Below are 16,077 nucleotides of genomic sequence, written 5' to 3'. Positions count from 1 at the left end.
CCTATGACACAAAGGATGATCCTGATCTTTCAAAAAAATCTCTTCAGCTGCCTTCTCTCCCACCCTTTCAAACCACCAAGTTACTCACAAACACTTGTGTAAACTGGAAGAGGAAACTGAACCAAGACCAACATCCTCAGCTTCAAAAATTATGTTGTTGCCTTGTGCTGTATCACTTGCTCCCTTTTGAATCCTGATGAAGTACAAAACAGAACAACACGCACAAGCTTTGCTTAGCTTCAGTTTTTAACATTCAGGTTTAATTCAGAGCTTGAGCTAAAGGGCCTTACTTCAGAACACTGAATTTTAGAATTGCCAAGGTTGGAGAAGTCCTTTAAGACCAAGTCTGTCAAGCTACCACCACCACTGTAACCTCTAACCCTCTAAGCCATATCACCCAGGAATTTTTACCTGCACAAGATTCTAAATGCTATCATTTCCGATTTCAACAGAATATTTTAACTCCTTTGTATACTGTGCCCTCTTTCAAAAAATAGCCCGAGTTTCCTGTCCTAAAAATGGGTCTGGCTTCAGACACCGATACAGGATAATTCAGAAAATTTCTCCTCCAGTCATCTGACACTTCGACACGTGCTAGAGGACAGCAAATAATAATGCTACTCTTCATAATGATTCTTATTACAGCTATATCGTATTAAGTAAAACTCAACATAAATGCAGATCAGTCACACAATTACTCTATTAACAAACAAAAGATACATACCTTTATACATGTTTAGCAATGTCCTATACTGGACAAGGAAAAACACTCAGGTTTAGCCTCATCAACAAACACTTATTGAAAATTGCCACAGTTATGCTTTTTCCTAAAAGATACAGCACTCCTCAGATCAGAAAGGCATTACACTGTGTTAACATTTGGCTTTGTTAACTGCATTTGAGGACAACGTTGTGATCACAGGGAAACGATCTTGGAATAATACTGGCTTACACACTTAACAGTAGCTCAGTCCTCCCCTTTCACAACTTTCTCCTGCCCTGCTGGTGTGCTTGGTTTCTGGGCATTGGTAGAACTGTCTGGCTGCTCCCAAATCACCTGAAATTAGGCTTTTTCTGCCTGTAGCACCTTAATTACAATCCTAAAATGGTTTGAATTGGAAGAGTCTTGTTCCAATCCCCCCACCATGGGCAGGAACACCTTCTACCATCCCAGGCTGCCCAGATCCCCATCCAGTCTAGCCTGGGAAACTTCAAGGGTGGGGCATCCACAGCTTCTCCAGGCAGCCTGCTCCAGTGCCTCATCATCCTCTGAGTCAAGAATTCTTCCCAATACCAAACCTGTATCTGCCACCTTTCATTTTACAGCCATTTTCACTGCTTCTGGCACTATATGCTCCTGCAAAAAGTCTGTAGGAAAAATTGGGAACCTGCAGCTCAGAAGTCCATTGCAGAGGTACAGTTCCCCTAAAACCCCAAATGTCAGAGCAGACTCCCAAAATCGTGAAGATGAATCTCTCCTTTGCTGAGGTACTTGGATCTCAGCAGTCCTGCACTTCAAGCCTTCCTACAGACACCAGACAGAAAATGTGCTGAAAGCACAGATACCAGAGACAACATATCTTCCTTTCACTCTGACAATTTCTCTTTTTAGCAATAACACGTTCTTTTCTTGGATTTCTGTGCCTAGTTCATGACAACAGCTAGTAAACAGTGTGGAACAGGCACAAAGGCAAGCAGCAAGAAATGCTGTGGGCTGGCAGCATCCCAACAATTTGGGGAGCAGAATGAAGGGCTGCGTGTTTGTAGCTTCCTCCTGCTTGTTCCATCACGTAAACAAGAACCCAGAGAACATTTTAAAAATGCTTTTCCATTAACTTGGGTTTCCAGAGCTTTGCCACCACTGAACTCTTGCAGGAAGTGACAAGATCTCTATTCACATACAGAGCATACAGACGTGTACAGGGTGTGGCGGTGTGAGCAGGGGATGTCACAGAGCACCAGTTAACCCTACAATGCCGAATGCTGTCAGACTGCTGCCCTCTGGCCCTGGATGTGCATGCCAAAGGTTAGGTAACCAACTCCAGAGCACTGTTTTAATTCTTGGGGCTAAGGGCATCCACCAAGCGAAGCCCAGACAAGATGAGGATTTACAGCTTAAAACCAGGATGAACAATTGTCTCCATTTAGAGACAAGTTTAGGAGAAAAACACACTGCAATGAGTAAATAACTGCTAGATATTGAATTGTCAGACCTTACCCCCCACATACACCCACAGTGGAAAAAAACCAAAATGCCAGGGAAAGAGGCAACATGGTGGGGAGAAAAAAAATGGTGCCAGCTCCTGTCTCAAGGGAAAAAAAATCCCAACACAAAAGGCTCATGCTGCAGCTTAGGCAAAACAGATGGGAACCTCTTGAATTGTTGGTCCCCTCTTCACAGCTGTCTCAGTTTCGAGACAAAGTTCAGGAAAAAATGCCGTGGAATGAGCATTTCATCTAAAGAGAAAGAGCTTCAGTAACTCTCTGTTCTTCTGCCAATGACAGGAATGCATACCAGTGAGTGAAAGCACAAAAAAAAGAGAAGTGCTTATTAACTAAAAATGACAACAATAACAACAACAACAACAAAAAAGAAAGCAAAAGAGGTTGCCCACAAGGCACAGAAAAGGATGGGAATATCAAAGCCCTAACCCCCAGCCCCCCAGCAGAGTGCATGGCCGTGAGGCAAAGATGGAGCTGCCCCTCTTCGGCTGAGGGAAGAGGAGGAAGGAGCGCACACAGCAGCTGGGAACCTGGAACCTGTTGGATTTCTGCCCCGGGCCTCCTCCTCGCAGCAGGTGAAGCTGGTGGGGTTTAATGCTCTTTTTCATGTTGAAAAGAGAATTGATTCTGCTTTCCAAGGTCTCGGGTTCGGGGTGCCCCCCAGACAGACTGCAAGGAAGGCCAAGCCAAAACAGTTCAAGGGAAAAAAACCCAAAAAATCAAAAACCCGCCCCCCAAAAAGCCACCAAAAGGATTTGCTGGTGAAAAGCCTCCAGAGCAGGGGAAGGAAGACACAGAAGCTCCTTGCCTAAGGCAGTAAAGTCAAATCCAGCAAAGGCAGGCGGTGCCAACCCGTGCTGCAGCAGAGCTCACCTGGGCAAGGAGAGCCCGAACAAACCTGGGCCAAGCTCCCGGCTCAGCCTGCCCCTGGCCCCCATTACAGCCACAGCAGCCGTTCCTGGGAATACAGCAGGTGGTTAGGGAATAGAGCATCAAATAAAACCACCCCAGGCAACTGCAGGTGAAGCAGGTGGATTTGGGATTCTTTCCTCTCGCCTGGCTTTGCCGAGCTCTGGAGCAGCCCTCGCTGTCCCCAGTGATTCTCTCTGATCTCAGACTGAAACCAAACTGTCCAATTCGACACAAAAGCCACCCAAGGACTGCTATCACAGCCTCCAAGGCCAGGCAAAGGAAAAAACCCACCCTCCTTGCCTAAGCTAACAAAAAAACCCTAGCTAGCCGAGTTAAAAAAACCCCAAAACCTCAGTGCACACAGCATGACAGACATGCCGGGAGCGAGGTGAAGAGCCCCAAGGCTCCCTTCTCCCCCAGAGCCACCTTAATGCAACAGCAACCATTTCTGGGCATGGAGCAGATGAGCAGGGAACAGAAAACCACCCCAAGACAGCAACTAATGCCTGCATTAATGTGATCAACTTAAAAAAAAAAATGGAGCCTGAACGTTTGTAGTCTACCAAGACACGTAAAAATTTAGATGTGCAATCTGACATTTCATCTTCACCACACAGACGTGACACATAGAATATAATTTCTTGTATTTCATGTGTGTATCTATACAGAAAATACAGCCAGATCCTTTGCCAGACATTGAACTGCTCTCCTCAGCTGCATTTAATTTTTGGAACCTCTTTAGATGTGCAGATTAGCTCTTTTGTAAATATTTTAGCCAGCCTCAAATATTTCAGCAATAGAAAGAACAGTAAAGGTCACATTTTTGCTTTCCATAGCAGTTTAGTCTTCCCACAGCACTTTATGAAATACTTTGTGAAAATCAAGCCTCTAACAAGGTAATTAAATAGAAGCTCTCTTTCTGCATTTATTAGATTAACACATACAGATTAAGATTTAAGCAGCTGGTGAAAGGAAACCTCTGCAGCGTTTAGAAGTTGCCTCCGTAATCTGAAGAAACTTGGATAAGTTTTTTAAAGCGCATCCACCAACACTAAACTGTACAGGTAATATCTAGAGAAAGCATCCTACTTCCCTGAAATGGGAATCCAAAGGAAGCCCACAGCAGTACTGGCTTTATGTGCAGTTGAGACCATGCCAATCCAGCTGACATCTCAACTGACTGCACATTAATTGTTGCACCCCTCCCTTATACTGGCCTAGTGACAAAAGGAGAAAAGTCCTTTTATTCCCTTGCCTTCCTGTATCCTGCCTGTGCTATCAAGGCTTACCTAGAAGAGGAGAAACAGGAGATAAAATATTATTAGGGGGTTCAGAAGTCAGCTCCAGGAGAGAAGGCCTGGAAGGTATGAGGTGACCCAAAGATGAAACATTTGCATTGCAAAGCACTTGAGGAGAATGAGCTTCCAGCAATAAGAGAACCTAGAGATGTATCAGGTTCCAGAATTCAACTAAATGAAAGAAAAATCCCATTCATTGCTATCATAATTTTCACCTAAACAGAACAGATTGAAAATGTCTATAGAGCCAAACTCCTGGCCATTTGCCTTATGCACTGATTAAGTGATATTTTCTTTTAATTATTTGCCTCATAATATTTTTATTACTTAAATCAAGTTGAACAATTCCATATTGTAAAAAACTAAGGCTAATGGGGACACTAATATTATTTTCTACTGAGTCAATAACTGGATAAACATCACAGACCTTTAATTGATGCTGGGATTGTTTTGTTTGACAGAATTGTTTTCAGATTCAAAAGTGCCAATCCCTTCTTAAAAAGCAAAATTAGTGCTATAGGGTATAATTATATCCTCATCACAGAAGGCAACAAGGAATGTACATTTTAGGGACCTAAATCCAGAGAAGGTTCTCAAATGCAGGGGTGGGGGCAACGGGAGGTTTGTGAATCATGATTTCAAAAATAAGGAAGAACTCACTTATGTCATGTCTCCAGCTCTTTTCCAAGACTTAGTTTACCTACAATCATACCATGTCCAGGATATCACAGAGCATTAAGACATCTAGTGAGGGAAAAATATATTGCAAGTTAAGGACTACTGTGTGTTATGTAAGCTAAGCAGAGTCAGTTTAGTTATGAGATGTAAGCAGTCCATGGGATCACTGCTGCAGGTCAATTATTACCACATGATGCCTTCCACTGCACAGTTACAATTCTGACAGTCCCCAGGGAAAGAAATGACTGCACCAAAACCCACCTGTGTGGGATCTCACTGCAGTGCTGTGGTCTTTTCAGGTTCTTGCTTTAGTAAAGATCTCGTGTCAAGCAGCTCAGAGAAATCCTGCCGACTGCTTCTGCCGATGTGCAGATCTGGCATTGAGTCCTGCCCATTAAACACACACCTGGCACACTTACCACTACAGACCACGTGCACTGCAATTGCAATTCAGCAACTGGGATGCATCCCATGGCACAGGATGTCTAAACCACCCCTTCTGAAGGAAACACAAGCTTTCCACAACTGTGTGACACAAAGGGTAACAAAAACCTGGAATGACTTAATTCCTGGTTCCATAAAAAGATCAAACTAATTCTTTTCCCTATGGCCCTGGCAAACACAGCTCAAAAAAAATCTGCCATTGTCGGCTTCAAACACATCGGCACTGCTTCCTGGGGCTCACAAAATAAAGAACATTAGTTCAGAGCAGATCCCTTCACGTTCTGCCGGGAAAATGTGTGTGGAAAATGACGTAGGAAAGATGTAACACCAACTCATGAATAACGTCTGAGAAACAGAAATGTACTCCTTCAAACTGAAGCTGAAATAACAAATGATCACAACAAAAAAATGGAGGGTAATAAGAAATTGATCAATGTATTATAACAGGTCAACTGTAAATTGCAAGGTTTGGAAATTATAAGAAATGTTCAAACACCTTGAAATTGAAAATTTAGGTCAGATTCCCCAATTTATGTAATTTTCTTTATCAATTTCTCTTTTTGCAACCTAAAATAAATAGCATTCACTTTTGTACACAATAAATAGCATATAATGTTTATACACCACATTTGTATTTCTTTCCTTATTTTTCACTAAGAAAAATATATTCTTTACAATAGGAGCAATAGCACAAGGATTTATTTTTTCCTTCAACAACTTCAGGGGAAAAATAAGTATTTTCCCTGTTTGCTGATATGTAGGTAGACCTTGCATTACCCATTGGCTGGCCCTTTTACTGGCCACACATTCTTGGTTTAGGACCCTGCTTAGAATTTAATTGCTTATTGTTGACCTGGTATTTTCAGATTTCTTGGTATGTAAACTTTGCTTTTCATGATGTTGTGAGAAAATTTAGGATTGAAGAGCATGGGAATGCCATAAATCTTGAGTTCAGACTGACTTCAGTTATCTAAGAGAGTTTTCTTCCTCATATTGATTAGGATTCCATCATTAGTTATTTTTACATATCAAATTACTTTTTTACAAATCTCTTGTATTACAATCCATCCAGAAACTCCTCAGCCAGAATTTCTCAGAAATGTCTAAACATTTCACTAGTTGCAACATGTCTGTATTTTTAAAGGTGTTTGCACAGCCTCTGGAAAGCAGGAGAAAAGTGTTAGGCAAGCTAGGAGCACTACCGAGTCACAGGCCTAGTGACAGTGAACACAAAATCAAAGGTTATATACTGGATATTTCACTGTAATGAAAGAACGTATTTTTAAAGTACATTAATCAGATTTCTTTTAGAAGATTCTGTTTTTTTCACATACCACATTCCCCAATACTGCAATATTATTACTACCCTGCACTCTGAAAATTTATGCGTATCATCAACTCCCTACCTCATCATTGTCTCAACTGCACGGCTCCAGAAGTCTCATACAGGTTTCTTCACAAAAATCATCTTCCAGACAGTTTACAGGGAGTTTAATTTAATAGAGTAAAACTTCAGGAGTATTATTTTTTGCTTTTCTTTGTTCTGATACTTTTGTTGCAGCAGGCAATGATGCTAGGGACCAGATGCACAACCCATACTGTCCATGGGTTTGTGACCCATTCTGATCCCGCCTAAGTGACACTGGAAAGTCCTCAAGGACTGAGGATATTCATGCTCCAGGTGACTCTCTGTCCTACCCAAAACCTACACCACCACGCAGACAAAATTCCTCTTTCTAACTTCTAAGACCTGCTTCGCAGTTTTCTCCATCTGACTGAGAATTAAGTTAACTTTGAGACACTATGCACTAAAATCTGACAGACAGGGGCAACTTATGTCAGGAGGAACTGGAACCCAAACAAATAGAAATTTAGTTTTGATTGGCCAGTAGTGTTGCTTTTCAAAAAGCACAATGTGCATTTGTTGATTCTCAGTAAATTGCTGGAAAGTTAGTTTACAAAACACAACAATAAACTTCCTTGATTTCCACAGCATCTTTAGATTTTGTCCTTTGCTTGTTTTCAACGGAAGCGGGATTCACTCCAGGTTTGTAAGGAAAGACTAGCAGAGGTAAGGCTCGCAATGGAGTTGTAACAGTGACTGTAATAGACGCAGCTGCTGCTACGGAAGCCATGGGCTGCAAAGGCACGGGTGGCACACGTGGCTCTGGTGAAGCAGAGACACCCCGAAGAACACACCGTGGAAAACCCCCACCCTTCTGCAGGGTAATTCTCAAAGAGCACTGCTGCACCCGGAGCATGCCCCCGTGTACTCACAGATACCAAAGAACATAGTGGGAACAGTTCACAAGGTAGGGGGCTGAAGTTAGGTGAGATTAAAGCCAACCCGAGTAACTTCCATTTTCCCTTTCCCTCCAATTACTTGAGAGAAATTTTAGGAAAGGCTTATCAGATTTACACTGCTGAGCAATTTCTCAAAAATCTATCCACTTGGACACATATCATAAACTTTATTACCTGAGGAAAAAAAACAGCCTTTAAAAGCACTCTTGAAAGTACAGAGCACTGCAACCAGTGCTTGATGTTACAAATCAAGCTACATTTGAAATCTATGACACAGACTCATCCCTACCCTCCCTTCTCCAGCAACAGGGAGAACTCGTTTATCCAGAAAACTGGATTATAAACTCTGCCTCAAGCTGCTGTGAGTCAAGGTTTCATATCAGATTGGTTGTGCTGCTGGTGTTCTTTTGTTTTACGGTGTTTGCTTTAGATTCCCCTAAAAAGCTACTGAGGGAATCTGGGGTGGACTTAAAGTGCAGAAAAGTAATCTACAAATTATCATTTGTAACTGGGAATAGAGAGGAAAACTTTAAGTAATAACTTCTCTCTACACAGTATTTATTTGTGTGGTATTGCACACACATAATTAGTTATAATTTACTTTACTGCCAAAGTGTTTCTGGGGCTTTGTTTTTGAAAGGGCAATCACTTCAGGCTTTTAATGTTAGTTCCAGACATTGTTTGAACTTGGTTTATGCTCTACCAGTAAGATCTTAGTATATTATTTTAAAAGTTCACATTTCCAAAGTGGATTTAGTTGCCCAGCAGAGCATGCCTTTAATTATCATCAACAACAACAACAAGGCAGCAAAGTAAGAAACGAAATTAAAACAAAGTCACAGAAAACATGTCACGATCTGGTTCCTAGATAATATTTAATTGCATTTGCTGAACGAGACAGTGCCTTTGACAGTGATGGATCACTGGAGCAGTCGGGCACTCCTTTACATGCCAGCCACTACCAAAAAGGCAGACAATTGCAACCTCCCCTACCACTCGGCTGTGCAGCGACCCAGCCTCCCACACCCTGGAAAAGCACACACGGGCTTTTCACTGGCAATTAAAAGTGCTCATTTATGAAAGCTAGCACCTTTCAGACAAGCTATTCCTTTGGCAGAGAGAAGTTACTTAACATGTCCTTGATCCAGCAAAGATTCAGATATATAACTCGTGAATTTTAAATCAAGTTCTTTGATTTCAGTACAAGGCAGCATTTTTTACCCATTATATATTGTCTCAATGTTAATTAAAGAGCATACTGTGTAACTCTATGAACTATACACACCTAGACAAGAATTCCTTTTTGAGAACATGATTCAAAAGCTCATGATAATTCAATTTACTTCCCTTTTGTGTTAAGAAACTGAGGTAATACTAAAACTTAGCCAAATGTTTTTCATGCATTTAAAAACACACACATATACTAAGACCATGAGAGAAGTATGTATGAAATCTTTATGCAAATAAATAAGTAATTTTGTATATGTTCCTGCTCATGAAGAAGTCCCAAGATAAAACAGAAAAAAAATGTATTAGCAGAAGGGAGAAAACAAACCAATCCCCAGACAGACTTTGTAGATTGTATCAGCAGCTCATGAGGTGTGTCTTTTGCTTCCCAGTGATTTGGTCTAGAACGTCTGGATTGCAAATCCTTCTGGTACAGGACTTACAAAAAATTCACAACTAAATACATGCAAAATTGAAAGGAAGCAGCAGCACAGTATTGCAATACTTGTAAAGTCAAAATGCCAACTAAATGTTTCTCTTCCTAGCCAGCCTCTCTGTGGAGCACACAGGGAAACACAAGTTGCAGTGCACAAATATGAGTTACCATCCACACATCCATAGCCTGCCAAGCAGCTGTGTGCAGCAAGAGCTTAACTCAGACACCACGGGACACAGCTGTAAAAATAATTAGGGTTTTAGCATCGGTAGAGGAAGTAAATTTTTTCCCACCTCAGATATTTCCACTGAAATATCACTTCCCTGAAATATCATTCAAACTGCATCCAAACCCAACCTAAAACTTCCCACAGAGAGCAAAAGACTAAAATATTGTCCACTCAGCATTTAACATACAATTTTTAAAAAAATCTTAAATATGATTAAAAGATTTTTCACAGACCTTCTGGAAAAAAAATCAGAAGAGTATCTCTCAACATTCAGCTTGCTATTTTCATTTATTTCATGCATGGTACTCAGGTGAGAGAATATGTTACGTCAAGTTGTTTAATCCTTCTGTTGAAAGTATTTTGTGTAGATAAGTAAAAGTTCGTGGATCAGAGACTGAAACTCACATATCTTATTTTCTAAGCCACTGCCTCTGGAATTATTATCACCTGTAAGCTATTATAGAAAAAACCACCACCATTTCAAGAGGAATGTCAAAAGTTTCAAGAGGAGAGAGGTCAAATTCTGTAAATCTATTGACAAGGACAGTAAATGAACAACAAATCACTGGTCTAACTTAACTAGGCATGAAGTAGATGAACATCTTGAGTGACTGTACCAACCATTTGAACTGCTTTACAAGATGATTATGCTTTAAAGTCTCAAAGGCTTAAAGTTAAGTGGCAATGACACTTTTCAATAGTTTTAAAAGGCCCAAAGTTGAAGCTTATTGTCCTTACTCCTGTTTAAGCATTTTAATCCTGAAATCTTACACCTCTGAAGCAGTCTTAGAAGAACCCTAACAATTTTATGTAAGAGCAACACACCCAGACCACCCGAAATAACAAAAAAAGTATGGAGAATTTTTTTGAAAGATCGGTTTCTGTTGCAATCTCATGAAACATGATCAGCACATCCACTACATTCAGGAAATTACATTAAATATTTTTGATTTTTAAAGCTGTTCAGCTTAACATGGAAGCAAAAATAGTTCCCTGGTCAGCATTTAAGCATGGACTGTACAAATAAATCAATAGTAACATCAGCCTAAAAAATGTCCAGTTTACAAAAAACAAAAACAAAAAACACCAACAAAACAAAACAAAAAAAAAAGGAAATGAGAAAAAAATCATCATCAGCACCTAAAACCTAGAGTTTCTTCAAATTACATTTTCTGTAACATTTTGTATTACTAGCTGATTAGACCAGTATGGAAACACATTCCTTGCTAAATTCATTTGGGTTATATTACCCACTTTCCCTACACGAAGACTGCTGGTAGTTTTACCCTCCCATTTTCCTTCCTGAGAAGTAGAAGGATTTGGATATGAAACAGAACTAAGGTCTGAAGCCATGTGAGTTTGAAGTACATACAAGGAAGTTCCACACAGGTTATGTCAGCTGCAATGGGCTGGAACATCACAAACAAGTGCCAACCAGAAACTTTAATGTTCAACCCTGGATCAGCACAGCAGCTTTGGCATTCAGCTTATTAAATATCCCTGTCCAGATTCTGCTGATGAGGGCACTTCAGGCTGTTGCCATTGACATTTGGCTTGGGACACCTCTGACAAACTGTGCATACATACAGTGGCAGAGGAGAAAGTGCTGGATGGGCACAATAACTCACTTGTCCCAGTGCAAGACTGCATACATTTTGATATCGTGTGAAATAAATAATGCAGCAGAGGCATCATATTGTGCCCAGTCACAGCTGCAGCCCCACCTGCCATCCATCCACCTTTCATCTTTGTTTCCTGCATCCTGGCAGCTGCATCTGCTATGGAAATCATTTTTGCAGTTTTGTTCTCAACACCTTTCTAGGCAGCAATGCAAGGCACAGCACCGTGAGGACTGCTGTGGGGAAATGAACTCCAGCTCAGCCAGACCCCGACGTGTCCTACAGATCTGCCACTGCCTCACTCAGCGTCCTGTGAGCTACGCTCAGCCTGGCACAGCTATCCTAACAGAGAGAAATCACTTCTCATCAGTGGAAATCAAACCACTGGCATTAACCCTTTAAACTAGTTGCTCTAGTGTCAGGATTTTATCTTCTAACATCAGAAAGAATGGTGCAAATTATTTGCCACAACAGCATAAAATCATAGCCTTCTGTAGCACACAATCTGATGCTACAAGGCCAGCCCATTTTATTGTGTAGTTGATATCTTGTTGGAAAAAAAGCAAACATTATTTCTCTTCCTTTGCAAAATCATTATGAGGATTCAGCAGCTATCTTGCCTTAACCTTTTGCTGCAATTTAATTAGGACAGAACTGTCTTTACAATTCTACAGATAAGCTACACAAGTGCCTCATCTTAAAGCTTCTATTTTCAGGGTTGTAAGTCTTCTAGTTCATTCTAGTTCACTACAAGCAAATCAACCCAAAAGGAAATACAAAGCCATCAATATACACTCAGATAATTATGCCAACACACCTTGCCGGTAGCCACATTCAGAGAACCTGTTAGAGAAAACACTAAAATAGTATATGACTCCTCAACTAAATCAGAGTCCCAAGAAATCTCTGTAAGCTAATCCAAAATTAATCATTTGCATTACAGTAAAATATTGTCCCTTGATCTTAAACACTCACAAGCTTCACCTACCTAATACTGGAGCAACAGTGGAACCACAATGACACCGAAGGAGGCTTCAGTCATCTGCCCTTTATTGCTCTTCAGCCCACCCTTTTATCCCCTCCTGCTGATGCACGGCACCTGTGTGCCTCTGCTCCCCTGTGGCTGCTCAGCACACCTGGGCACGCCATGGCTCGTTACCTTCAATTGCATTCACCTGTCCTGCACAGCCCCACTCCTAATCACCGCACACCGAGTGCCTACAACAATTCTCCTTCTTTTTCCTTTGAATAAATGCCATGTCTACCATCCCCCTACAGGGCCCTTGCAGAACAAACAGCAAATACAGTATAAGTATCCCTTGTGTAGGCTCCACTAACTCTGGCATGTGTACTGACCTTGATTCACTCCCCAGACTTACATTTCATACCATCAAAATCCTTATAGCTACACTTCCAGAATATTGACAATATCAATAGCTGTGCAACTTTATAAGGCAGCACACAAGAATAACAGTTATGGAACTCCATGGACAGCCTCACAGCTTCATAAAGTAACACACAAAAATAACAGCTCTAGAACTCCATGGACAGCCTCACAGCTTCATAAAGTAACACACAAAAATAACAGCTCTAGAACTCCATGGACAGCCACAAAGCTTCATAAAGGAACACAAAAATAACAGTTCTGGAACTCCATGGACAGCCACACAGCTTCATAAAGTAACACACAAAAATAACAGTTCTGGAACTCCATGGACAGCCACACAGCTTCATGAAGTAACACACAAAAATAACAGTTCTAGAACTCCATGGACAGCCACACAGCTTCATAAAGTAACACACAAAAATAACAGTTCTGGAACTCCATGGACAGCCACACAGCTTCATGAAGTAACACACAAAAATAACAGTTCTGGAACTCCATGGACAGCCACACAGCTTCATGAAGTAACACACAAAAATAATAGTTCTGTGACTCCATGGACAGCCACACAGCTTCATGAAGTAACACACAAAAATAACAGTTCTGGAACTCCATGGACAGCCACACAGCTTCATGAAGTAACACACAAAAATAACAGTTCTAGAACTCCATGGACAGCCACACAGCTTCATGAAGTAACACTCAAAAATAACAGCTCTAGAAATCCATGGACAGCCACACAGCTTCATAAAGTAACACACAAAAATAACAGTTTTACAACTCCATGGACAGCCACAGCTTCATAAAGTAACACAGAAAAATAACAGTTCTGGAACTCCATGGACAGCCACACAGCTTCATGAAGTAACACACAAAAATAACAGTTCTAGAAATCCATGGACAGCCACACAGCTTCATGAAGTAACACACAAAAATAACAGTTCTACAACTCCATGGACAGCCACAGCTTCATGAAGTAACACCCAAGAATAAGATCGAATCTACATGTTCCCATCCTAACAGCTGCAATGCACAAGCACAATACACACATTTTACCAGCAAGTCAGCACATGGCCCTGAACAACAAAGCCACTCTGTCTCTAGCTCCTCCTGCTGCTTTAACAACTTCTCTTGTTCTTTTACAGTTTTTGTGGCATTAGATGGGCCTAAGCTCTTTCCCACTATGTTCCCAGCAGCTCACCTGTACCCCAGGTGCCAAATCCAGTCTGGTCCATCAGGCAGTGTCCCCCCACCGCTCTCGGGGCTACGCTGGGCTCCATCTCCACCTCGTCCTAGAGCAAAATCCCAAAATCACACTGGGGTCACCATCACATGGGAATGCTGCTGGACCAACCACCGACACCAAAGAAAGCTGAGAGCATGTGCTTACCACCTTTTATCCCCTCCTGCTGATGCACGGCACCTGTGTGCCTCTGCTCCCCTGTGGCTGCTCAGCACACCTGGGCACGCCATGGCTCGTTACCTTCAATTGCATTCACCTGTCCTGCACAGCCCCACTCCTAATCACCACACACCGAGTGCCTACAACAACATAATTATGAAACTTCTGAGTCTGACTAGACATTTCACATGGCAAGATGAGATGGTGAGATTAACAACTAATCTATTAATCCACTAGTTTCATACCCATCTATTGCAGAGGTTCTTCTGGAAAAAGATGGACAGAGTTCTACATCCTGAAGATAATGTGCAGACTTCTGTGTGCTTCAACTTACCAGTTTGATGTTCCATGTATTTCACAGACTCCAGACTTCTCCTAAATGCATACAGTAAAATTATGACTTTGTGAAAGCCTAAATGCAAACACAAACCAAATAATCCATCAGTGCATCTGTAAGGTGTTGCAGTCTTGTTAGCATTTGCCACTATCTAGAAAGAACAAACACAGGCATATTGTATAAACTGAGTCACTCAAAGTAATGCTACAAGTAATGTATTAAGTATAAACTTGACATGAGATAGTTTAGTATTTTTTACAACTTGCTCTGAAGAAATTAAAACACACTATTAAACCTAGAACTAGAATCAATAGAAAACTTACAGTCCAGAATGTGACTTGGTGTGTTTTCTTACCACATAAATTTTTTAATATGCAATATACTTTTTAATATTGTAACTTTTAAAGGATAACAAGGTATTTCTCAAATACCTTGGAAACAGGAAAAATAAGTCTTATTTCTGATTTTTCCTTTTCACCATTAATAACAGAATTATTGAGATTGGAACGGATCTCTAGAAATCATCTAGTCCAACTCTGTTGTTCAAAAGAGGGCCAGCTAGAGAAGGTTTCTCAGGGCTATATCCAGTCAAGTTTTGAGTATATCAAAGAATGGAAACTCCACAACATCACTGGGCAATTTGTTCTGGCATTTGATGACTCTCTTTTAAAAATCTTTGCCTCATGTTTCAATGGGACTTCCTGTGGTTTGATTTTCACTCTTCTCCTCTTGCTGGGCACTACTGGGGAGGGTCTGTCTCTGTCTCCAGCCATCAGGTATTTACAGACATTGCTCAGACGTTACTGAACTTTCTCTCCCTCATGCTGAACAGTCACAGCTCTCTCAGCTTCTGCCTGTCAGATGCTGCAATCCTTTAATCATCTTTGTGGCCCTTCACTGAGCTGGCTCCAGAACAGCAGGGTCAGTCTTTTCCTGGCACGCCCAGGAATGGGCACAGCACTCCAGGTGTGGTCTCACATAGTTACGGTACAAGGGACAGACTCTTCCCTTTGTTGCCAATGCTCCTCCTCATGCAGCCACATCCATCACCTGTCCAGGTGAGGCTGACTACTGGCCTGCAGGTCTGCATACACACCCTTCCTGAAGGCTGGGTTGACATTCACTTCCCTCTGGCTCTCAGGAACCTCCCCTTAACACCAGACCTCTCCAAGATAATCGAGAGTATCCTTACAATGACATCTGCCACTTCCTCAGCATTCTCAGGAGCACCCTACTAAATCCCACACATTCATGCATGTTATCACTGGCCCCAAACTTCGCACTCCTGACCAGCTCTCCCTGGTTTGTACATATCAGGGCCAGCAAAGAGCCTGTGCTTCCCTAGAGAGCCTGCATCCATTTGTTGCAGCACTCCAGCAATGTAAGCTATCCCACTATAGCTCTGTAATCCCAGTGACAGGATAACCCTGGAACTGAGGCAGGCCAATTCCTTCTGCACAAAGCCAAGAACGGTTTTGAAAATTGTTACAAATTAAAACAAAACAATTTGTTACAAATGAAATTTATCTTTAAAGTAACTCAGTTAATACTGTTAATACATATAATAATCACATATACAAAAGA

General features: G+C 41.4%; 1 protein-coding gene across 1 annotated transcript in view; it reads right to left on the bottom strand.

Moving 5' to 3' along the window:
* ANO3 (anoctamin 3) overlaps positions 1-14,049 on the bottom strand; it is a 133,008-nt gene extending 118,959 nt beyond the window's left edge. The window contains exon 1 of the mRNA XM_068194827.1: positions 13,956-14,049. Within this exon, the coding sequence (XP_068050928.1) occupies positions 13,956-14,034 (79 nt within the window). The 5' untranslated portion in view covers positions 14,035-14,049. The remainder of the gene's footprint in view (positions 1-13,955) is intronic.
* Positions 14,050-16,077: the final 2,028 nt, after the last annotated feature.

This window comes from Anomalospiza imberbis, chromosome 6 (assembly GCF_031753505.1).
Source record: "Anomalospiza imberbis isolate Cuckoo-Finch-1a 21T00152 chromosome 6, ASM3175350v1, whole genome shotgun sequence".
Lineage (NCBI taxonomy): Eukaryota > Metazoa > Chordata > Aves > Passeriformes > Viduidae > Anomalospiza > Anomalospiza imberbis.
This window is presented reverse-complemented; position numbering and strand designations above follow the sequence as displayed.